The 24,085-nt window shown below is 37.4% G+C and overlaps 2 protein-coding genes across 3 annotated transcripts; one reads left to right on the plus strand and one right to left on the minus strand.

The window, feature by feature from the left end:
* Positions 1 to 437: 437 nt before the first annotated feature.
* Positions 438 to 5,357, minus strand: LOC143596107 (uncharacterized). 2 transcript variants are annotated; one of them, XM_077074966.1, is made up of 11 exons: positions 5,205 to 5,357; positions 4,976 to 5,021; positions 4,753 to 4,836; positions 4,451 to 4,567; positions 3,967 to 4,317; positions 3,629 to 3,909; positions 3,448 to 3,547; positions 3,318 to 3,377; positions 3,066 to 3,152; positions 1,026 to 1,166; positions 438 to 930 (listed from the first exon to the last, which is right to left on the minus strand). In XM_077074966.1, exons 1-11 carry the CDS (start codon positions 5,270 to 5,272, stop codon positions 601 to 603), a joined length of 1,665 nt encoding a protein of 554 aa, XP_076931081.1. In that variant the 5' UTR covers positions 5,273 to 5,357; the 3' UTR covers positions 438 to 600. The 2 variants fall into 2 exon arrangements, with proteins under 2 accessions (XP_076931081.1, XP_076931082.1); XM_077074967.1 differs by having other exon boundaries at positions 439 to 930; positions 3,629 to 3,906; positions 5,205 to 5,355.
* Positions 5,358 to 10,738: 5,381 nt separating this feature from the next.
* On the plus strand, positions 10,739 to 19,020 carry LOC143596106 (uncharacterized). The gene is made up of 3 exons (XM_077074965.1): positions 10,739 to 10,781; positions 12,740 to 13,232; positions 18,797 to 19,020. Exons 1-3 carry the CDS (start codon positions 10,743 to 10,745, stop codon positions 19,018 to 19,020), a joined length of 756 nt encoding a protein of 251 aa, XP_076931080.1. The 5' UTR covers positions 10,739 to 10,742.
* The last annotated feature ends 5,065 nt before the right edge of the window (positions 19,021 to 24,085 follow it).

Here is a 24,085-nt window from a genome sequence, read left to right on the forward strand (position 1 = left end):
ATCACTCATGAACACATTCATTTCCTTAATGACCGAACATGAACATAAAATCTCTTTAGGTAAATGTTCGTAAACCGTTAATGAACACATTATTTCCTTAACAAACAAACATCAACAAGACCTTATTCATGTTCGTTGGGTTCTTTTACAGCCCTAAATACACACATAATCATACTCTCCCTGATTACGTCGATTACTTTTATATATCATGAGAATTACATATGATTTTATTAGGGTTTTTGATATATTAATGGTTCTGAAATAAATATTACCCTTTATATTATATGATTTAAGTATGCTTTTAATATGAATGATAACACAACCCATAGTTTCTAGGAACTCAATGCATAAACGTAACACATAAGCTTTATACAATATCCTTTGTTCAATTCATAACCATATGCAATATATGGCGGGATTAAGATAACATATGTTTAAAAGCAATTTTTCTTTATAGAAAATAAATAAAATAGTTTAAAATATAGTTAACTTTCACTAACGTTAGTCAAATGCATAAAATACCCTTAAATAACAATCCAACCACAAACACAGTCAATTATCATGTATGCACATTTGATAATCCCTCCCAACAAAATGTACTCAGAGCCACCATGGCTTTTCAGTTAAAACTTCTGAGAACACGTATCGAAACCTTGAATTATAGGGCAACCATTCGATAATCTGCGACATTTTCTTACTAATTTTATGCTCAACACATTTCTGTATAGAATCACAAAGCTTTTTGTCAACATTTTCAGTTATCCATTTCAAAAGATTGTCTTGAGAAATGTGGGCTTCTTTTCCAAATCTATCAAGTAATTTTGGGATGAAAACTTTCTTTGATTTCTTCACGATTATGTTGGATTCAAGAAACTCCCTTGTTGCTAGTTCTAGTTCCTCTATGACGTTTGATGGCGTGTACACCTTTAGCTAACAAAAGGGTAAAAGTTAGATGTTTTTCTTTTTGGTAATAATTGAACCTGATAGCGGAAAACTCATAGGGTCTCACCAATACCCTAACTTACCGTAGGGTCAGATAAAGTTCTTGTGCAAAGGGCAAAACATAGAAGGGGCCGATGACACTTGAGACCAAATTTTGTACTAATGCGTTGTCTTTCTTCTCCTGATTTCTTCCACATTGTAGTTGAAAGGATGGTCTCCAGCCACTAATTAGTTAATTCATATGATTCAAAAACTGTTAAAATGACGATAAATGGTAATTTCTAACATGACCCAGTTCGTATATCCAACATGTTTAAAAACATGTCGTGTTTGGCTCAATTAAACCGGTATTGTTAAGGTTCACTTGTTTAACTCGTTTAGCTAAATAGGTAGACCTGCCAACCAATTATGACCTGTTTAACTCACATATTCTACAACTCACCAACTAGATCAACACGTTTACCACTTGATTATCACCCAGCCGACCCATTTAATACATTTAGATAAATGTGTCGTGTTGGGTTACACAATATTATGTGTATGCGAATTAGGGTTGATATTTTTTACATTAATAAAAGAGATATTGGTTTTTAATACTCTCAACTTTCACTCATTGGTTGATAACACTCCCAACTAATGATTTATCTTTCACCACTCCCAACTTGCAACTTGTTTTCTCATGTCACTCCCGAACTTAACGGACCTTAACCTCGTTAGTTTTTTTGCGAATAAACTGCCAAAATAATCCCTAAGGTTTTATCAAATATTCACTTTTCATCCCCACTTTTTAAGATTATTAACTCTAGTCTCCACACTCAAACCCTCTTCCCTCCGGGTTCTCAATTGCCGCCCAAACCATCACCGTCACTACCACTCCGGCAACACCAACACCGCCACCATAGCTGCCTACAACCACCATTACTAAAAACACCTCGCAAATCAAATTAGGAGTCGCCTGAATCACCACCCAACCACCATCTTCCTTTCTTCTTTAGTTAACCAAATCTAAACTCAGATCTCCTTTGCGTTTTCCGTTCAACGACCATCAAGCAAGTTGCCGCCTTCCTCAGATCTCCTAAAATCCATCGTTGACCCCCTCCATGTGGCTAAACATGAATCGTAGGGTGAACTGCCGCCTTGAACCACCAAACACGTTTGTTGATAAGTGGTGGTTTAGAGAGAGATGGAGTAAATGGATATGTTGATTCCGACGAGTGGAGATCGACGGTGGTGGTTGTGTCATTTTAGGTTAACTAATCATGTGTCAACACTAAATAAGAGAGGTGATTGATGGCTGCAAGTGGTAGTGGTGGTTGGTGGCTGTCAGTGGCAGTGGTGGTTGTCAACATGGAAGAGTGGTGGTGGTTGGGCAAAGAGGAATGGTGGAATATATAATAAACAGAATTTTGATTTTATCTCCTAAACATTGAAAAATGACATTTTTTATCCAAAACAATAACGAAGTTAGTGTCTCCTTATTCCAGGAGTGCTAGAAGAAAATAAGTTAAATGTTTGGAGTGTTGTGGAACATTTTGTAATTTGGGAGTACTATCTACCAATGGGTCAAAGTTACTGTATTCGGATTGAACAATTCAACGTGACAACACTACGCGATTTGGACTCCAGTCAAAATCTTCTTTTGTAGAAAATGTAAGTTTAATACAATAAAAGTCAAAAAAACTCTTGTTTTTGTACGAAAATTAAAGTCCCTCAACTTCTAAATTATATACACAAAAATAACTAAACTAATTTTATACGTTAAAGTCTAAACTTTTTTAAAATGAATAAAATAATAACTTGTTAATTCTTAAATTAAATTGGTCAAAACACGATAAAGTCCAACAATTTTCAAAAGAATTGTAAACCAATTCAAGATAACAATTCATGACTATAATTTTTCAAAAGTAAGTGTATTTTAAGCAAGTTTAGGGACTTTATTATTCAAAAACTACTTTAGTAACTTTTTTCATGCTTTTTTTTGTTTTACAAGTTGAGCGAATTTAATGTATCAAAATTAAGTTGACGGACTTTTTGTGAAAAATAAGAAAGTATATTATTCTTTTTATATGGTATTAACTACTACCCTACTTGACTAAAGAAAACAATATATAATAGTTGAGTACCTTTCCTACCCTTGGGGTACGGAACCTAAATATGGCCTGCTCAATTGCATTTGCACTTATCATATGGCCACCAATTTTGTAAGCAGCCTGCACTACACAGAGAGAAACACGTACATGTTATGAAGACACAAATTCAATACAAAATTCCAAAAAACCTCAAGTCATAAACCAAAGTTAATCCAACTTAAAACCACATAATAGCATGATCTACTCATAGATATATGATACTTTTTCAATAAGGAAGTGCACTACCTTGTGAAATAAAGCTAACCTTCTCAGAGAGTTGTGAGGTATCCCGTATGCCAGATACGCCTACAAGGCCAAAATATAAATGAAATGACAAATCACACATGTGCCGTATATGAAGTTAATGTGAGCTCACATGCATAATCATGGAATTATAAATATTGATCCAGAATGCAGTCTGAGCATTTGTCTCCATATTGCTCAGGTTCAACTTCTCTAGTTGCTCCACTAACAGTCTAAATTAAAAACAAAAGCTCATAAACCTTTAACTCTTTTTTTTACATATACATTAATAAATTATATAGTGTTAATCTGACCTATAACTGTTTATAGCATAAGATGCACGAGAAAAGTTATTCTTATCAGTTGATATCCATGAAATCTCAACCGTTGATTTGCAATTGTCTCTATTGGTGGAAAATCTAGATAATGAAGCCGATTTCTTATGTTCTGAGCCCGTTGATGATGACCTGTTGATCCAACAGTATGCAGCAGCCATACATTTCACCATCTCTTCTGATAATCTACTCGGGCACTGATAAAGATGGTCTTTTAAAGTCAGTTGTTTATCGGTTGCAAAACGACTCCCCTTTATCTGCTATCAAAACATACATTACTGCTATCAAAAGTATGACCAAAAAAACAATATTCATACCTTAGTATCTTTTGAACAAGACTCAAAATGATTGTTGACTTTACTACCGGATAGTGAAGCATTCTTGGTTGTAGAGTGTAATAAGTTTGCTTTCGCAGGGGTATTTATGGCATGAAACTTCCTAAACGGAAAACTTTTTGAAGAACAAAAGGCGTTTGAAACAATGGTGGGATGCTTTCTTGATTCCTTCTTTGTGATTGCATGTGCAGGTGAAGTCAAGACTGAAACCTGCGCAGATGATGGACGACTAACGCATTGTTCAAATATGGTTCTGTATAGAGAAAGTACATGCTGCTCCCGGTTCTGAACTTCTTCCTCAAGTAACTGAATCTCAGCAATTAACTCCTTTGTCTAATGGGCCAATAATACAGTTAGTTAAAAGTACGTGGTAAAATCGTCCATCAAGATTTTGCACGCGCAGTAGCGAGTGTTACATGGTCTATATATTCTTATCGCTCATTCATGGATTAGCGACAACGGTTACCTGATTAGCAGAATGCCTATGGCCAGGTGATAAAGTGCTAGAAGTTCGGCCCAAAGCTCGTTCAAGCAACATCTGTACTGATTTCTCTGGTTGTAACCGCATTTGTAGTTGCTCAATCTGCAATTTTACATCTTTCTGTAATTAACTGTTTATTAAAATATGTGCTCAAATTGATAAGAATATGCCTAATGTACCATTAAATAAAAGGAGTACCTTTACACAACATAGTGAAAAAATTCAGTGTAAACTTATCATAACAGAAGGTTAAGTAGATTATTAAACCACCTTAGTTGTATACTTACATCATTTTGCAGTGAATCCCTTTGATTTGACGCGACATCTGTGTCCTTATTACTGGAAGATTCTTGAAGAGGAGAATGCAAACCCTGTTTTAGAATTAAGGGCATTAATTATTGCGGTGATTAACTTAAGTTTATGCCAAGGGGCAGATTGTATCTAAGATGCAAAATACATAAATTAAACAAGATATTAAATCTGATTGTTAACAAATTAAGGCCGTCTTACAGGATGTGAAACTCTGAATGCATGATTACTATTAGTCGCAGAAGCACTGAAAGTAATTAACAAAATGAGTTAATAAATTCGCTGAAAGTATGCACTTTTGCATTCAAGCTCAAGTGTGAACAAGTTGAGCAAGCTCAAAAGATTAGCTAAAAATGAAGCAAACTGCAGACTATGAAAACATAACATTAATAATTAATGTCACAAGGTACAATCTGTAAACCAAATTCACCTCTTGGAACGCTTGTGTTGTCCATGAACATGTGTCTGTTCATCATTACCTGCATACTCCATTCTCATGTTTATTTCTTTCAAACAAAACTCATAACAGCTCTAAAACATGTCTGACTCTTCTTTAATGCAATTAATACACCTTGCATTTGAATGTACGTGCTGCATAATGGCGTGGAGCAACCAATCACACAAGTTTCATCCACTAAAGTTATAGAAAACAAAAATTAAAAATAATAGTATTTTTTATAACGTCTAACATGTCAACCCTTTTACAACTGGTTTGACCCTTTTATATGACTCGGTTGATATTTTGCCACGAATAATAATAACTAGCCTTTTCGGTTCCCATGTACTCGCTATAGCAAACGAAACAATATAGCCGTAGTATAAACAAAAGGGTAATGTAACGTCTAAACGGACGCTACCAACTTACCAAGCCTGGCCGCTGCGGTGGGTACCAGATGAAAGATGTAACCCAAAAAATATAACGTGTTTGGTTGAATTGTTAGTTAAACATATGAGTTTAACTAAAAAAAACATATAAAAAATTCAAAAAGCAATCATTAACAAATAAAAAAAAGTTGAAAAAGAAATATGCTTGGACTAAGGGTATGCGTAGTAGAAGGCTACAAAATAGGACGATGTGTGTCATGTAATGCCCAATCAGCAAAATATGGGTTTTTGTTTTATGGGTGTAGTGGTCTTGTAGCCCAATATATATACACATGTATATATATACCACACACAACACAATATAATAATAATAATATTGGTTATATGTTTGCCGGCGACATATATTCACCCCCACCCCTATCGCCCCTATTATCGACGGGGGGGGGGGGGGGGGTTGATTCCTCCATAAAATCGACCCTACAATTCGCCTCCACTAAGGCCAGCCTAACGTGCTCCATGCATCTCTAGTTATAGTCTACTGTAGATGTGTTTCTTAAATAAATAATACGTACTATATAATAATATCTTTTTCATTAATAACCAAATTCACGTGAAATTCAAGTAATTACAAAAACAGTATCATATATACATGAATGGTGCGTAAGTAAATGATGACAATGACCAGTTCACAGTTAAACCATATCGTTTCAAAAGGATGAAATAAATAGTGTCTGACGAAAGGGTATGATGGTGAACGTTGGGAGGATAAATTCAACTAATTAGGTCAAATTTTTTTATGCGAATTGAATGATGAATTTGCAATATATATATACAAATTAATTTTGAGATTTTACATGCAATTTGGTAGCTGATAATATCAAACCGAATTGAATTTTGTCACAACTGCGTGGTTGAGAGCATTAAATGAGAGAATTTAATTCGTCAATTGTCTCATTCATGTTCATAGACGTGACTGACACACAAACAGTAGTATTTACAAATAACTCCAGGGTTAAATGTGAATACCATTTCATCACCGTTTTTACCGAGTAGTGACAATAGTTATGTTAAACGTACGTGTAGTGATATATAACTTTTTCTTTACTAAACACGCTCATGTTAATTTTTAGAAAACGGTATGATTAGGCATATATGAGAGTGTTGGGTGGGTTCAATACTTGTGTTTAGACGTTTAGTGTCAAACATGAACAAAGGTACCGCACATCAAGTTTTATCATCTTTAAATTAGATACAGATGATGGAGATCGGGAATCATGTAAACTATTTTTGTAACTAACACCCCAACTAATTTTGACACAAGATGCATCAAGATAATTAAAAACATAGTGATTTATGACGTGTCTATGGTGCAAAACGACAAGGTTGTTTTGTGGGATGGTAGGGAGTGAGCAAAGCGGTTTGGTAATTAACAACTTTAACCATAACCGATTCTCAGGCATGGTTAATCAGTTTTAGGTCTGTTTCAATTAACATTCGGTTATGGAACAAAATGGTTCATAATGGGATGAGTTTGGCAATATATAGCTAATTTCAAAAGGGTGTACTGATTGCCTGATTTTTTTATGAAATAAAAGACAAATTGTTGCCAAGGAATATAAATTCCATAAAGATCTAGGGAGTAACTTACACTTCACCCATTTTTAATCAGGAGGCTACTGTTTGTTCTCAAGGTATTGCATTTACAACAGAGAGAGATAAGAAGAGAGAGATAAGAAGGTTTACTTTCTCCTTTTTCTTAGAAAAAAAAAACCTTCTTAGCTCTAATGCTCTCTCATGTAGCGTGAATTTAAAGTTTTATTTTTTTATTTTCATTTTTTGCCACATAAATCAGATGATCAATAAATAAAAAAAGTGTATCGGTTCATGAGTTAAATGTTCGTTTTGAAACACATAACTGAATTTCAGTTAATCATAAAACATTAACCTAACCGTCGGTTAATATCGGTTAATTTAGTTCGTACAGTTCAGTTATCAGTAAATGTCGAACGGTTAAGGTATGCTCACTTGCACCTGGCAAATGATGTTAAGTCATATATTTGACCAAAATGAAGTATATGGAAGATTGGAATATTTTCAACCTCCTCTCAATTCGCTAAGTATGGATCCGGGCACATCTTAGACCTCCGAGCAAGCTTTTACTTAGCCGGGTACGATATTTTGTCTATCGGGCAAGGTTATCTTCAAGTAGTCTTCTTTAGTGGATATCCAAGCAAGCTTTGCAAATTAGTGCATTGCCGGGCAAGGTTCACTAGTTTATGTATTTCCGAGCAAGGTTCACTTTATCAAGCAAGCCTGTTCTTCATAGCCAAGTAAGGTTCACTTCCATGTAAGCTTTCGGCTAACCAAGTCCATGAAGCCAAGTAATTGGAAGACCGGGCAAGGTATTCATTAATAATAGTGGTCCAAGCAAGCTTGATGATTGAATGGAATATCATTAAGTAATATCGGGCAAGGTTCAACTCAAGCAAGGAACAGTACTCCCGAGTACACTTTGCTAATAAGTTATTTTATAGCAAATAGTTGAAATGGACCATTGAAGAACAAGGTTGCTCGTAAGGGTTTGTCGGGCAAAGTCTGGCAAAGTCAAGAAGACTGGAGTCTACCCGGTGAGTATTTTACTTGGTAAAATACTCTTCAAGTAAAGTCTACCCGGAAACTGATCCGAGCACACTTCTATGTTACCAAGTCCTGAAGGATGGCAGAGTACACAGCGTACTCGGAAAATGAAGATTGATGCAAATCCTACCCGGAAGACTTGTTTTACACTTAGAATATTTTTCTGATTATGTAATTTGAATATGTATTTACATTTGGGGTTTCTAGAAGGAATGACAACTGTCCTAGGTTGGCAGGCCTATAAATAGAATGTTTTAGGGCACGCCGCCTACGGATCAGCTACGGATTTGAGCCTTTACACTTTTGGATAAGAAAGAATATTTCTTGAAAGTGACGGCTGTCCTAGGATACGTATGGAAAAAACCCTCCTTCAAGAAACCCTAAATTGATTATCCAATTTGTATGATGAATATTATATGAACGGAAATCTTTTGAGTGAATCTTGTTAATGTTGGTTACCTTTGAATATTGATTAAGCAGCCGTATGTTTGTTATTGATTCCGCCTTTAACAAACGGTCATCTTTCTAAATATAGCAACCCGTCATTAACTCTCTTGTCAACACATCAATCTGTGTGAGTTATGACATGATTAAGTAAGATCCAGCTGAAATCAGGGACCAGACAAGTGGTATCAGAGCTGTTTGCTTCTATTTTGGAAAGATTGTTGCAGATTGAAGATTTGAGGAAGAATGACGTAAGCATACCACTGTTACATTGAAAAGTGACATCAGCAGCTCAGTTCTTCAGTTTTTCCTCCATAACTACAATCATTTGGTGTTTTCTCTTCCTCATTTTGATTAACGTTTTAGTCTCTTTATATAAATCTTGTTCTTATCGCATCAGACACCTCAGATCTGAACAATTGATTTTCAGATCTGATTATTTTTAAAACTCTGCTTTTTTAAAGAAATTACTTTTGATTTCACAAAATGTCTGGTTACGAGGAACAAGAGGTGTCTACTAACAAGATTCCTAGACTGTATGGACAGGAATATTTCACAAAATGGAAGGTCTTGTTTGAAGCAGCCGTTTTGCTATAATGATGTTGATATATGGAACTCCATCAAGAATGGTCCACAAGGGGAAGTTTCAGAAGGTGCAAATCCGGCAGCAACTGCTGCTGTGAGAGAAAGGATGAGAAAGGTTGATGACAAGGCTTTAGCTATGTTGAAGCTAGGTCTATCTTGGGAAATAGTTACCAAGGTTGCACATCATCCCAATGCCAAGGCAATGTATGATGCAATACTTGAAATGTTTGAGGGAAATGTTGAGCTCAAAAACATTAAGAAGCAGATATTGAAGCAGCAGCTAGAAAGATTTAAGTATAAAGAAGGAGAAATGTTAAAATCTATTCTGGAGAGGTTCTTAGCAATTGTGAATGATCTCAGAACCACAGACTATGTCATGACTGACTTTGACCTCAATACCAAGCTGCTCAACTCTATGCCAAAGGAATGGTATACTGCCTGCAAGTTCATTCTTACAAAGCACGAATTCAATGAGCTAAAAGTGGATGATGTAGTGTGTTTTCTTCAAGCTGCAGAGATAGAAATGATAGAGAATTAGATGATAAAAGAGGAAAGACCCTGCTTTAATGTTTCAAATGCATTTATTGCACCTATGGGTAATCTGACTACCAAGAATCAACAGCAGATTCCTTTCATTGAAGAACCTGTTGAACTTAATTCTGATACTCCAAAATCATTTGTTGGTGGTAGCACAAGTAATCATGGAAGCCAGCAAAGATTCAATGTGCAATTGATTGATGACTCTGATTCTGCCTCTATGGCATGTGGGAATGTTCCACACACTAGTGGTGGAAATGGTCAAAGCAGTGATACACATGCATTGCTTTCAATGTTCACTGAGTCATATAATGCATTTGTTGCAAAGAATTTAATTCACACAAGTGTAGTACAAGATGATCTTGAGCAGATAGATGCTGATGATTTAGAGGACATGGATTTGAAATGGCAAGCAGCCATGTTGGCTCTTAGAAGCAAGAGGCTTTACAACAGGACTGGTAGATCACTCCTAGGGCCAAATGAAAGAATTGGTTTTGACAAGTCAAAGGCCATTTGCTATAGTTGCCAACAGCCTGGTCATTTTGCAAGAGAATGTAACATGCCAAGAAATTTCCAAGTGAACCAATTTCAAAACCAACCAAGAAATCATCAGCCTCAGTATCAACAGCAGACTCAATATCAGCAGAGACCAAACACCAACAAGTTCAACAACAATCCCAACAACAACTACAATCCCAACTTCAACAACTTCCAACCTCAGATGAACAATCATGATCAAGGAGTGCCTCATAATCAAGGTTTTCAGAGAAACAACAATCAAAACCTTCAAAATGTTTCAAACAACACTGTTCCAGCCAACCAGAACCAGATCAGAAATCAAGGAAATGTTGCTGTAACAACACAGTATGAAGGTAACTTTGATTGGGGCAATCATGAAGAAGACATTGCAGATGATATCAAGAGGGCAAATGTGGCATTCATGGCCATAATTGAGAAAGAAACTGGATCATCATCTCAGGTACACTCTGCTCCTACTATTGATTTAACTGAAGTTATCAATGAGCTGAAAAATGAAAGTAGGCAAGCTGGAAAGTGAGTGTTTTAAGAAACAAAGTATCATCAATGCATATGAGGCAAGTGAACTAGTGAGTGAAGAAAGAATGAAAAGTTTGGAAGAAGACTGTGTAAACAGTTACAGAGCTCAGAAGAGATTCACAACTGAAATGGATGGATTGAAGAAAATGATTATAGAATAGAAGGTGCTGAACACAAAACTGCAAGCTGACAATGAATTCTTGAAGAACTTGGTCTCCACTGGAAACATCTGTGGAATTCTAAACCAAGTTAAGGAAGAAGACAAGTACAAAGCAGTACCACCACCTTTCAACAACAACTCTATGCCAAAAGTGGATAAAGAGAAAAGAAATGCATATCTACAACAATTCAAAGATGTCTTTCAAGACAAAGAAGAACTTGTGGATTTGTACAAGAATGTTGAGGTGAGTGAAGAAGGAGAGTTTGTTGTGAAGAAAGAGTTGAAAGAAGAAAAGTCAATTGGAGTTCAAGTCTCTGAAGATGACCATGGGTCAATTGATTTGAATCAAGATGACTTGAGTGATTTGAGTGATCAAATTACTGAAGAGGAAATTAAAGCTGTTGAAAGAAGAAGGAGATTCAAGAAGCCAGAATCCATTGACAAACTTCCAAAGTATCCACCTGTCACATCAAGAATGAAGAAACAGAATGAAAGAATAAAGAGAGAACATGTGTCCTTTGATATATGTGAGAAGAAGAAGGTAAATTACAATGCAGTGAGACCTCCAAGCAAAGAATTATTGGAAAAGTTAAAGCAAAACAACAAGAAAAGGGTAAAAGAAGATGTGAATGTTGAAAACTTTATTCCAGTTTACCCTATTTTCTCAAGCATTGAAGACTTTGACATTGGAGAAGTAGAAACAATGGAGGAATATGAAAAGAGGAAATCAAGACAAAGGGAAAACATAGAGGAGGAACCTTTGAGTTTAAGGGAAATTGTCTTTGTTAAAGGGAAAGAAGAAAGAAGTGACAAAAGGATAGCTGAATTTGTTCATTTCTCAATTGATTTTGACAGTTTAAAATCTAAAAAGACAATTGGAGTTGATTCACCAAGACCAAGTGAAAGGTTCAAGAAACCAAAAGAACATGAAATATTCAAAGGAAAGGTTTGGTGCAAGAAGTGTGATGAGTATGGTCATCATACAGACTCCTATAATGAAAGACTCAAATTCAAGCCTTTTCATGTCCCAGATGAAACAAAGTATGGAAAAGACTTTGTGGCCTACAAAATGAAGTATGAAAAATACTTGGGTATGGGAAAGGTTTGTGAAGAGGAAGTTCTGGAAAATGAGAGCCAAAGGCATTCAATGAAAGCCAAGAAACATGTGGACAAACCTGTTAAAAGGGGTAAATCTCTAGTGAAGCATGTGAAAAATGTTAAAAAGAGCTCTCAACCCTTGAGAATAATCCCTAAAAGGGATACTCAATCTGTCAAATCTGATAGTTCTCAAGGATCATCAAGCAGTGAGAAGACAAGAAGAAAAGATGCATATCCTAGAAAGAAACCAACAAAACTCACTGGTGATGAAAAGTTTCTGATGAAACATGGATTTGAACCTGAAGGATTCCTTTGGAAACCTAAGGTTGAAACCAAGGTTGAGACAGTCCTTGATGTGAGAGACTACTATGAGAAGAAAGACTATGTGGTGAAAGAGTGTGACACTGCATCAGAAGACTGTCCAAGCTCAACCTCATTTGTTAAAACTCCAAGAGAGTGTGGTTATGAAACAGACAATTCAGACAATATAAAACTCACTCATGAAGATCCTGAACCAACAACACTCACTTCCCAAGCTGTGTCTGAAACTGAATCTGATGTGCTGCAAGTTGATAAGGCTTGCACTTCATCACTCAACTAATCAAACTTTTTTTTGTGTGCAGGAACAGTCCACTCCTCTGAATGACATATGGTACATGGATAGTGGTTGTTCTAGGCACATGACTTGTGACAAGAGGTCTCTTGTCAATTATGAAGAAAAGTATGAAGGTCCTGTAGCTTTTGGGAGTGATGAAAATGGTGGAAAGATTGCTGGAAAAGGAATCTTAACAAATGGAAAAGTTTCATTTGATAATGTGTTTCATGTTGATGGTCTTCAGTACAATCTACTGAGTATATCACAAATGTGTGATAAGGGATACAAAGTCAGTTTTGATGATTCCCACTGTTTCATCCTAAAACCTGAGTTTGTGATTCCACCTGAAATGATTATGATGATGGCACCAATAAATGGTAACTTGTATGAATTAAATATGAAAGAAGCTGTTTCAAGAGGAGGTGCATGCTTTGTTTCCAAAGCCATTGAAAATGAATCAAAATTGTGGCATAGGAAACTGTGTCATGTGAACTTAAAGAACATGAATAGAATTGTCAAAGGTGAGCATGTCATAGGCTTGCCTACAAGAGAGTTCAAATTGGAAGATCATTGTGGTTCATGCCAAAAAGGAAAACAACACAAATCTACTCATAAGCCAAAGCTCATCAACTCAATTGATCAAGTACTTGAACTACTTCACATGGATCTCTTTGGTCCTGTGAGTGTGCCAAGTATAGGGAAGAAAAGATATTATCTAGTGATCATTGATGACTACTCAAGATATACTTGGGTTTATTTTCTAAGTACCAAGGATGAGACTGCAGAGTTGATTAAAGGTTGTGTAGCAATGATTGAGAACAAGTTGAATAAGAAAGTTAAAATTATGAGAAGTGACAATGGTACTGAGTTCAAAAATGGAGTTATGCAAGAATTTTGTGAAGAAAAGGGAATACTGCAACAAAATGGTGTTGCAGAAAGAAGAAATAGAACTTTGATTGAAGCTGCAAAAACCATGTTGGCAGGTGCTAATTGACCTGTCACTTTTTGGGCTGAAGCTATAAATACAGCCTGCTATGTTCAGAACAGGGTACTTGTCAACAAAAGGCATAACAAAACTCCATATGAAATATTCACAATAGAAAACCTTATATCAAGTTTTTCAAGCCCTTTGGATGTAAATGTTTTCTTCTGAACACTAGAGACTATTTGAACAAATTCCAAACAAAATCTCTAGATTGTTTCTTTGTTGGATATTATACACACTCAAAAGCTTACAGAGTATATGTGAAAGACCATTTGAGTGTTATAGAATCATCTGACATCATTTTCAATGAGAATCAATTCAATACAGTTGATGGTGCAGCATGGCGCATGAAAAGTTGATAAGGTCCTTCAAGATTTATCCTGAAGACTTTGATGACTCATTCTACAAGACCAGTGCAATTGAAGAGAAAAAGAAGAAAACATTGGACTTGGAAGAATTATGGAAGAAGGTTGCTAGAAAAGAAAAGGAATAAACTTTTGTGAAAAATTCCTCCTGTGACATTGTTGAACAAGCTCAAGAAGATCAAGATAACAATCACAATCCTGAAGCTGATCATACTGAGAACAATCAAGACAATCAATATGTGCAGAATGATCAAGTTCAGAATGATGATGACACAAGCAACCAAGCAAGTGGAGAAGAAGCTGCCTCTACTGCAAGATTTCAAGATCTATTTCAAAGATTAAACTTAGAAAAAAATGGTGCATCTACTTCAGGACAACATAATGATGAAGCACCAGAATTTCATGATGCAGAAACTGATTTGATTATTGAAGAACCAGAGCTCAATGAAATAAATCTTGACACAAATTTGTCTACAAATATGATTATACAAACTCCTTATGTGGAAAAGAATCATCCTTCTGAAAACATCATTGGAGATTTGCATGAAAGAGACACAAGAAGTCATTATGAAATTGCAAACATCTGTCTTTAATCATGCTTTCTATCCCAAATAGAGCCAAAGAATATTGCTCAACCACTAAAAGACAATAGTTGGGTGGAAGCAATGCAAGAGGAACTAGCACAGTTCAGAGACCTACATGTGTGGGATCTTGTTGATAGGCCAAGAGACAGATATGCAATAGGAACCAAATAGGTTTTTAGAAACAAAAAGGATGAGAGGGGTTTGGTGATTAAGAACAAAGCTAGACTGGTGGCACTGGGATGTCTTCAAGAAGAAGGAATAGACTTTGATGAAGTCTTTGCACCTGTTGCAAGACTTGAAGCTATCAGGATCTTTCTTGCATATGCTGCCTCAAAGAACATTAAAGTGTTCCAGCTTGATATTAAGTCTGCATTTCTAAATGGAAGGATTGATGAAGAGGTGTATGTAGCTCAACCTCGAGGTTTTGAGGATCCAATGTATCCAAACAGGGTGAATAAACTAAACAAAGCCCTTTATGGATTACATGAGGCTCCTAGAGCTTGGTATGATGAGTTGTTAAATCATCTTTTTGAAAATGGTTTTACAAGAGGAGCCATTGACAAGACACTCTTCTACAAAAGAAAGGGGTCAGACTTACTTCTGTTACAAGTATATGTGGATGACATCATCTTTGGATCTACAAATGAACAAATGTGCATGGAATTTGAAGGGGTAATGAAGTCCAAATACAGCATGAGTTCTATGGGAGAAATGAACTTCTTTCTTAGATTGCAAGTTCAACAAAAAGCTGAAGGGATCTTCATTCCCCAAAATAAGTATGTGCAGGACATTTTGACCAAGTTCAACTGTCATGAGTACAAAACTGCTTCAACTCCAATGGACACCAAAGAAAAGATGATTGCTGATGAAAAGGGGGAGCCTGTGGATGAACATGAATATAGAGTCAAAATTGGATCTCTGATGCATCTGACTGCAACAAGACCAGATATCATGTTTGCTGTATGTGTGTGTGCAAGATTCCAGTCTAGTCCTAAAGTCTCCCACATGAATGCTGTTAAAAGAATATTCAGATATTTGAAGGGAAGACCAGACTTAGGAATTTGGTACCCAAAGAACAAATCCTTTGACCTGATTGAATATACAGACAATGATTATGATGGCTGTAACATGAGCAGAAAGTCAACCTCAGGAGGATGCCAATTTTTGGGTGAAAGGCTAGTGTCATGGCAATGCAAAAAGCAGACTACTGTCTCAATCTCTACTGCAGAAGCTGAATATGTTGCTACATCTGCCTGCTGTGCACAAGTTCTATGGATTCAAAATCAGATGCTGGACTATGGTTTGAATTTTCTGAATACCCCTATTCTTATTGACAATATTGCTGCATATTTTACTGTTAAGAATCCAGTTCAACATTCTAAAACTAAGCATATTGAAATCAGACATCACTTCATCAGAGATTGTAGTGAAAAAGGTTTGATAGAAATGCAAAGAATTGATACAAGTGACAATTTGGCTGACCTATTCACCAAACCACTTGATAGTACCAGATTCAACTTTCTTCTGAAAGCCCCGGGAATGATCAACTCTGATGAAATCTGATTAAGGATGTGTGCTTGGTTGTGTATCTCTATGTGCTATCTGATTACTTTATTTAGAGGTTTCACAAATTGAATATTCAGTGAATATGCTTGATTATGTTACTTGAGTATGATATTGATTATGTTGCTTGATATGTGGTTAAACTGTTTTTGAGTGCAAAAGTTTGATATGATTAAAGGTTATGCATGTTCATCAGTTGATGTATGAATGTGATGTTAAGATGAGTTCCTTGTGTTGAACTGCTTGTTAGTGTGCTTATCTGACATCACTGCTAAATTGCTTAATTATGTGTATTATCTGATCATTTTGATGTTATTAAGATAGGCTAGACCTTGAATGCTAGTATTGTCTGCTTGTCTTGATGATGTTATGTTTGATTAAGATTTGATTATGTTACAACTGTTTGTGTCAAAATAAGTTTTATGTCAAAATTAAATGATAAAATGAATCTACTAATGAATTTTGCATAAACTCTTTATTTTGGTCAAAATATGGGCAAGTTGATTAATGGTGCAAGAGATATGATAAGATTATTCAGTTCAAGCTTTAAAGAAGCTTAAAATAAGGATTTTTTTAAGGAAAGTCTCAAGTAGTTGTTCTTGCTGAAAATTATGTCATTTGCCCAGTTGGAAGGACATGCACTTGTGTATGTTTGGTCCTTAAATCTCTACAGATTCAAAGGATGGCCATTGACCTGAAAAGTGAATGCATTTGGGGAAATTATAACTTGTTTCTTATTCCTTCACTTAAAACTATGTCAATAGCTCTGACTTTGAAAGGACATATATTCACATGTATGTTTGGTCCTGTTGACCACTTTTGGTCAAACAGGATAGCCATTTGCCTGCCAATGAAGAGAAATTGGGGTGATTAAATATTAAACTGTTAATTTGGGAAATGATAGTACATTGACTACTTAGCCAATCATATGGACTTAATAGGCCAAAAAGACCTTAGTATAGTCATTAACATGTATGGTTACTTTCCCATGATGATGTAAAATCTAAGGTGATATAAACATAATGAATATGCTAATCTTTATGTGGAGATACATAGTTGTCTTTGCATGTCTCAGGATAAATCTCTCCACATGATAGGCAGAAAAGTGATTACCCAGTCATACACAAGCCTGTTGTTATTTGGTCAACCAAAATTGAAACATCTTTAAATATGACAAAGAACAAGCTTTAAGAAAATTTGAAAAAATATCAAAAACAAGGGGAAGAATGAATAAATCAACCAAAAGTTGATAAGTGTTTTAAATATTTTATCAAACAAGAGGGTTACAACTAAGAACTACAAAGATGATGACAAATCTGTCTCATCTTGAATGAAAGGCCTGTTATTTAACTGTAAGTCCAACGTTCAACCTCAATACATGTCTAAAAATCAAAAATACAAAAAGATCCAATAAGTTCTGTCATACAAAAACAATTTTTGACCAAATACAGGAGGTTGGAGTCAAATTGGGGTGATCTGGGGAATGCCAAATAAGCTTTGAGAAGAGATATGAGGCATCATAGCACAATGTTGACCATTAATATATTATGCTTCTAAATGAACCTTAATCATATCACCAAAGAGATGAAATTCATGCTAAGTTTTACCTGCTGTTAACCTATCTATGTTGTTATAATAATGCTGAGAATGAAGTATTGAGAAAGCTACTTAGTCAATATGATCCCATTCTTGAGATCTTTTCTAGAAAATGGAACAAACTATTTTGAAAAGAATTACAACTGAAATTTGACTCTAAATGCACCATTTGCTCTTAAACTATGATCTTTAATGAAAAATAGATTTTAACAAAGTGGTTTAAGTCAAAAAGTGTTGCATTTTGCCTTTAATAGGTTGAATATGTAAGTTCGGGTAAGGTTTGATGTTTTATAACCTTTCCGAACACAAAACAGTTGAATATGTTTGAATATGTTATTTCGGGTAAGGTTTGATGTTTTATAACCTTTCCGAACACAAAACAGTTGAATATGTCTAAATATGTATTTTCGGGTAACGTTTGATGCTTATATTCGAGTAAGCTTTGTGTAAGTGGAGGTATACCGAGTAGACTTTGGATATATTAAAATTTTCCGAGTAAGGTTTGCTAAAAGGGTAAAGAAATGTTTTAATATATCAAGTGGATAATGTTACTGTGTGACAGCTAATAACTCACTAAACGACAAAAAGCATTTAAAACCCACTTTCAAAAGGTATATAAGAGGGAGTTAGGCAAAATTTTCAACATTATTTTTCCCTCTCTCTCCTTCCACTGCAACTGCTTACTTGCAAAGAAACCTAAACCGACTTATCGCATTCAACTTTAATCCAAACCCTAACTTTAATTAGCCTTCTAATTCCGACTCGGTAAGCTATAGTAATGTGTTTCCCGATCACGATTAGACTATAATGGGCTTTGATTATGTATTTGATTACTAATACTCTGTTTATGTGTTTAGGTTATAAACTTGTCGAAGAACAGGTTCTTGATGATTTTCTCTCTCTTTCTTTTTCATTTTTATAACTTGAAATTACCTAAAGTTGAGAACTTTATGACTAATTTCACTTTGAATATGTTTATTTATGTGATTCAGATATGGCAGAAGATCAACCCAAAAATGTCTTCGAACCAAAACATAACATGTGTGCACTGTTACAACCCAAATATGTCTTCGGTCAAATGTCAGCTTTGCGTTCACTGAATGCCCTGACATCTACAGAAATCATTCATTGGAATTCTGGAGATCTGCAGAACTCATTGAGGACATCAATGGAAAGAGAATCGAAACAACTGTTGCAAGACAAGAAATCCACATAACAGAGAGGATGATAAGAATATGCTTACGATTAAATGATGATGATCATAATTCAATAAACTTCAGCACATCTCACTTGATGAGGATATTTGAGCAAACGATGGGGTATCAAGGAACAATACATGATGGACAGTGTCACACCCGGCCCTGAGCGGCGGAAACAGCCGGGCGCACGCGAGTGGGGATTGATAATTAAGCACGGGCCATTGCAAACATTCAAAGTAAGATTTTCATTGCGCATGAAATGTTTAATACAAATACATTACATTGTTTAAAAATTTCATAAAAACATCCAAGTATAAAAACTGTTGAAGATTTCCACGCCGTATCCCCTTGCGCGGCGGGAACAACCACGCGCATCGAAGGGATAGAACTAAAATCTTCCAAAAAGCTAGTTTTAGATGTTCAGCGTGAGGTGCTCTAAGTGTGACTCCATGCGCTACCTAGTTATCTCCTGAAAGACACGTAAAAACATTTGAATCAGTATAAACTGAGTGAGTTCACAAGTTTTAGTAACTTGATAAATCGTATTGCATCATAATCTTGATAAAAATCATTCTGAAACATAATTCTGATAGCATCATTAAAACACATGCTTGGTAAAACATAGTTCTATCAACATATTCTGATAAAATCGTCCCGCGGGTTACGCGCGAACATTTCTGGGAACTGTGCTCGTCTGTGTAAGTGGCGCTGCCACTACGAGCGAAACAAGTAATACCGTCCCGCGGGTTACGCGCGGACACATCTGAAAAACCGTGCTCGTCTGTGTAAGTGGCGCTGCCACTACGAGCGAATAATACCGTCCCGCGGGTTACGCGCAGACGTTGTGCCGGAAAACAAGGCGCTCGTCCATGCAAAGAGGCGCGACCCCTACGAGCGGGCTCAAACCCATAGTACTGCCCCATGACCATACTAGGCACTCGTCCATGCAAAGAGGTGCGACCCCTACGAGTGGGTGGATCAAACCAGCAGTCCCTACCCTTAGAGCTCCAATGGTAAAGTGATCACTTACTCGAGTTCTAGCGCACATACATCGAAAACCTTAGATAACCGTTCGCATTGCTCATTATGAAATATAATTTAAACACATAATCGCTTGCATAGCTTGTAAGTATACCATGATAAAACATTATTTAAGTACGTGTCCCTCGCCCCGAAAACAGTTTAAAAACAGTGAAAACAGCGAGAATAGGGGCTGTGAGACTCACCTGTGGTTCTTGTTAAGGGATTAATCGAGATTCGGGTTTTCTTGGTGTTGGCCTCGGAATTGAAGGTCTAGAATGCGATTAAATAACAAGAAGTATATATATTAAGATCAAGAATTAGGAGAATATAAGGGTTGGAAAGCAGATCTCAAGGTTATATTCTTGGCTTACCTGGTAACAGGATCGGAAACGAAAACAACGGATGCTTGGGAGATGATTAGTGCAAGTTGCAGTTCTTAAGAGAGAAGTTTGAAGTGTGTTTTGGGTGATAGTTTAGGTTACATATTTATAGGCAAACTCAAGGGAACACAATCCCTTGCTTTAGGGGATTGTAATCTTTTCATATCTAGGTGTAATGATGATAAGGTATGGAAATTATTATTATTTATTTAAAAGTGGAGTAGTGGATAAAAGATTTTGATTTGATTTGGTCAGGACATGCAGGTCTGGGGTTGGTGAGAATAGGGTGGCTGACAGTTGACTTTTCATGTTAGAGTGTGCTTTTTCAGGTACTTTTGTCCGTGTACAGTAAAAAGTGGAAAATCTCTGAAACACGCTACTGTTTCCTTTTGGGCGGGAGTAATCTCCTTACGTCTGGAGAATAGACTAAGTGTTCTGTGCGTATCACTTTGTGCGCATAGCTTTCTGCGTGAAGGACATTTCTTTGCTGCCGGTAGGTGCGTAACCTTCTCGCAGTTAGGACATTGAGTTTCATTTGTAGATTCTCCAGGTGGTCTTGGTATTTCAACATAGTGATCAGTTATGTTGAAGTCAATTCCATCTTGGAGCTTCAGACAAACTAGCTCTCAATGTTCCCGCCATGCGGGGAGGTTAGTTCCCTTCCGCACGCGCATAAACGATTTAGGATGCACCCGCCTTAGCATCATGCGGGATGGTCAACCCCTTAGACAACATAACGTTAAGGTACATGAAAACATAAAGCCAAAACATTCGCGCATGGCGCATATAACATATGCCCACGCTGGTTCTTAACATGGCGCGCTCGCGCAGGGCGCACATAATATGCACGCGCTGACTAACATGGCGCGCTCGCGCAGGGCGCACATAACAAATGCACGCGCTGATTCTAATATGGCGCGCTCGCGCAGGGCGCATATAACAATTACCTAATATTTAGGTTGATTACTTGGTTTAAGGGATTGGGAATTTACCGGGTGTCACATTCTCTCCCTGTTAAGCAAATTTCGTCCCGAAATTTAGGAGATGTTGCTGGCAGAAGCCATGCTCTGAAAGAGGTGTGGGTATTTCTTGCGTATTTGATCTTCTCTTTCCCAAGTGAATTCAGGCCCACGCCTTGATTTCCATTGAACCTTTACTAACTTGATTTTGCTTCTGCGCAACTTTTGTTCTTTCCAACCGGTTACTGCTATAGGTTCTTCTACGAAGTGCAGCTGTTTGTCGATGTGAATCTCTTCCAACGGCAAAATCAACGTTTCGTCAGATAAGCAGTTTTTGAGGTTGGACACATGAAACGTATCATGAACTCCACTGAGTTCGGCGGGTAAACGGAGTTTATAAGCAACCGGACCGATCCTTTCCAGGATCTCAAATGGTCCAATGTAGCGCGGATTCAACTTTCCTCGCTTGCCGAAACGGGGGACTCCTTTCCATGGAGAGACTTTCAAAAGTACTCTATCCCCTACTTGAAACTCCAACGGTTTCCTTCGCACATCTGCGTAGCTCTTCTGTCTGTCGCGCGCTGTCTTAAGGCGATCCCGTATCTGAAAAATCTTGTCTGTTGTTTCTTGGATCAATTCTGGACCAGTCATTTGCTTGTCACCCACTTCAGCCCAGCACAGTGGGGATCTACACTTGCGCCCATACAAAGCTTCAGACGGCGCAGCCTTGAGGCTTGTGTGATAGCTGTTGTTGTAAGAAAATTCAACCAATGGGAGATGAGTATCCCAGCTACCTCCGAAATCGATCGCGCACGCGCGTAGCATATCTTCCAATGTCTGGATTGTTCGCTCGCTTTGCCCATCCGTTTGAGGATGATAAGCTGTACTCATATCAAGGCGAGTACCTAGAGCTCCTTGTAACGATCTCCAAAACCTTGATGTGAACCGACTATCTCTATCAGAAATGATGGACACTGAGACTCCATGTTTTGAAACTACTTCTCGAATATACAATCGGGCTAACTTTTCCATCTTATCGGTTTCCTTGATCGGCAGGAAGTGCGCTGACTTAGTTAGCCGATCCACAATAACCCAGATCGTGTCGTAACCCCCAGGTGTCCTTGGCAATTTGGTGATGAAGTCCATAGAGATTTGTTCCCACTTCCACATGGGAATTTCTGGCTGTTGAAGCAACCCTGATGGTTTCTGGTATTCAGCCTTTACCTTCGAACACGTCAGGCACTTACTGACATACGTCGCGATGGCGCCTTTAAGATTGGGCCACCAATACAGCGCTTTAACATCTTGGTACATCTTGTCTGCGCCAGGATGTACGGAATACCGCGTCTTGTGAGCTTCGTTTAATACTTGCTCGCGCAATCCTCCCTTGAGAGGGACCCATATGCGGTTAGCAAAATACCGAGTGTCGTTCTCTTTGAGCTCCAAATCCTTAATCATACCCCCAAGGGATTCGTTTTTAACAAACTCTGGTTTCAAGGCTTCTTGCTGAGCGTCTCGGATGCGGGTAGAGAGATCTGCGCGAATGGTCAACCTTAGAGCCTTGACTCGTAGCGTTTTTATTCGCTCCTTCCTACTTAGCGCGTCTGCTACCACATTCGCCTTTCCAGGGTGGTACTTAATTTCACAATCATAATCATTCAACAACTCCACCCATCTTCGTTGCCTCATGTTTAAATCCTTTTGATCAAATATATGTTGAAGGCTCTTGTGATCCGTAAAGATTATACACTTTGTACCATAGAGGTAATGGCGCCAAATCTTTAGCGCGAAGACAACCGCTCCAAGTTCCAGATCATGCGTTGTGTAGTTCTTTTCATTGGTCTTGAGTTGGCGCGAGGCATACGCTATGACTTTGTCTCGCTGCATAAGGACACATCCGAGTCCCTGATGTGAAGCGTCGCAGTAAACGACGATGTCATCCGTCCCCTCGGGTAAAGACAAAATTGGCGCACTACATAATTTCTGTTTTAACATTTGAAATGCCGCTTCCTGATTTTCGCCCCAAACAAACTTCTTGTCTTTCTGAGTTAGCGCGGTCAGTGGTAGAGCTATCTTGGAGAAGTTCTCAATGAAGCGTCGATAGTAGCCAGCTAGTCCTAGGAATTGCCTCACCTCAGTTGGGGTTTTTGGCGCTTCCCAGTTTTCGATGGCCTTGACTTTGGAAGGATCAACGTGTATTCCTTTCTCGTTTACAACGTGACTGAGAAAATGAACTTCTCTAAGCCAAAACTCGCACTTGGAAAACTTCGCATACAACTTTTCTTTCCTCAACAATTCCAAAATCAATCTCAGGTGTTGCTCATGCTCGGCCTTGGTCCGAGAGTAAATCAGAATATCATCTATAAACACAATCACAAACTTGTCCAAGTATGGTTTGCACACGCGGTTCATCAGATCCATGAACACAGCCGGCGCATTAGTTAGCCCGAAAGGCATCACTAAGAACTCATAATGGCCGTATCTAGTTCGGAAGGCTGTTTTCGGCACATCTTCCTCATGGACCCTAAGTTGGTGGTATCCTGACCGTAGATCTATCTTCGAATAATAACTGGATCCCTGCAACTGGTCAAATAAGTCGTCAATCCTCGGTAAGGGGTACCGATTCTTGACTGTCAGCTTGTTCAGCTCCCTATAGTCAATACACATCCGGAAAGAACCATCCTTCTTCTTAACAAACAGTACTGGAGCTCCCCAAGGTG

This window comes from Bidens hawaiensis, unplaced genomic scaffold (assembly GCF_021521415.1).
Source record: "Bidens hawaiensis isolate Kalapana, Puna unplaced genomic scaffold, B.hawaiensis_p1.1 tig00046079_1, whole genome shotgun sequence".
Lineage (NCBI taxonomy): Eukaryota > Viridiplantae > Streptophyta > Magnoliopsida > Asterales > Asteraceae > Bidens > Bidens hawaiensis.

Coding starts and splice junctions, on each gene's coding strand:
- LOC143596107 (XM_077074966.1), bottom strand. CDS start 5,272: ATGAGAATGGAGTATGCAGGTAATGATGAACAGACACATGTTCATGGA. Junction 3,910..3,966: donor CTTGTTCAAAAGATACTAAG/GTATGAATATTG, acceptor ATGTTTTGATAG/CAGATAAAGGGGAGTCGTTT. Junction 931..1,025: donor GAACTTTATCTGACCCTACG/GTAAGTTAGGGT, acceptor CCCTTTTGTTAG/CTAAAGGTGTACACGCCATC.
- LOC143596106 (XM_077074965.1), top strand. CDS start 10,743: ATGGCCATAATTGAGAAAGAAACTGGATCATCATCTCAG. Junction 10,782..12,739: donor AAACTGGATCATCATCTCAG/GTACACTCTGCT, acceptor TTTTGTGTGCAG/GAACAGTCCACTCCTCTGAA. Junction 13,233..18,796: donor CATGAATAGAATTGTCAAAG/GTGAGCATGTCA, acceptor TATGTGATTCAG/ATATGGCAGAAGATCAACCC.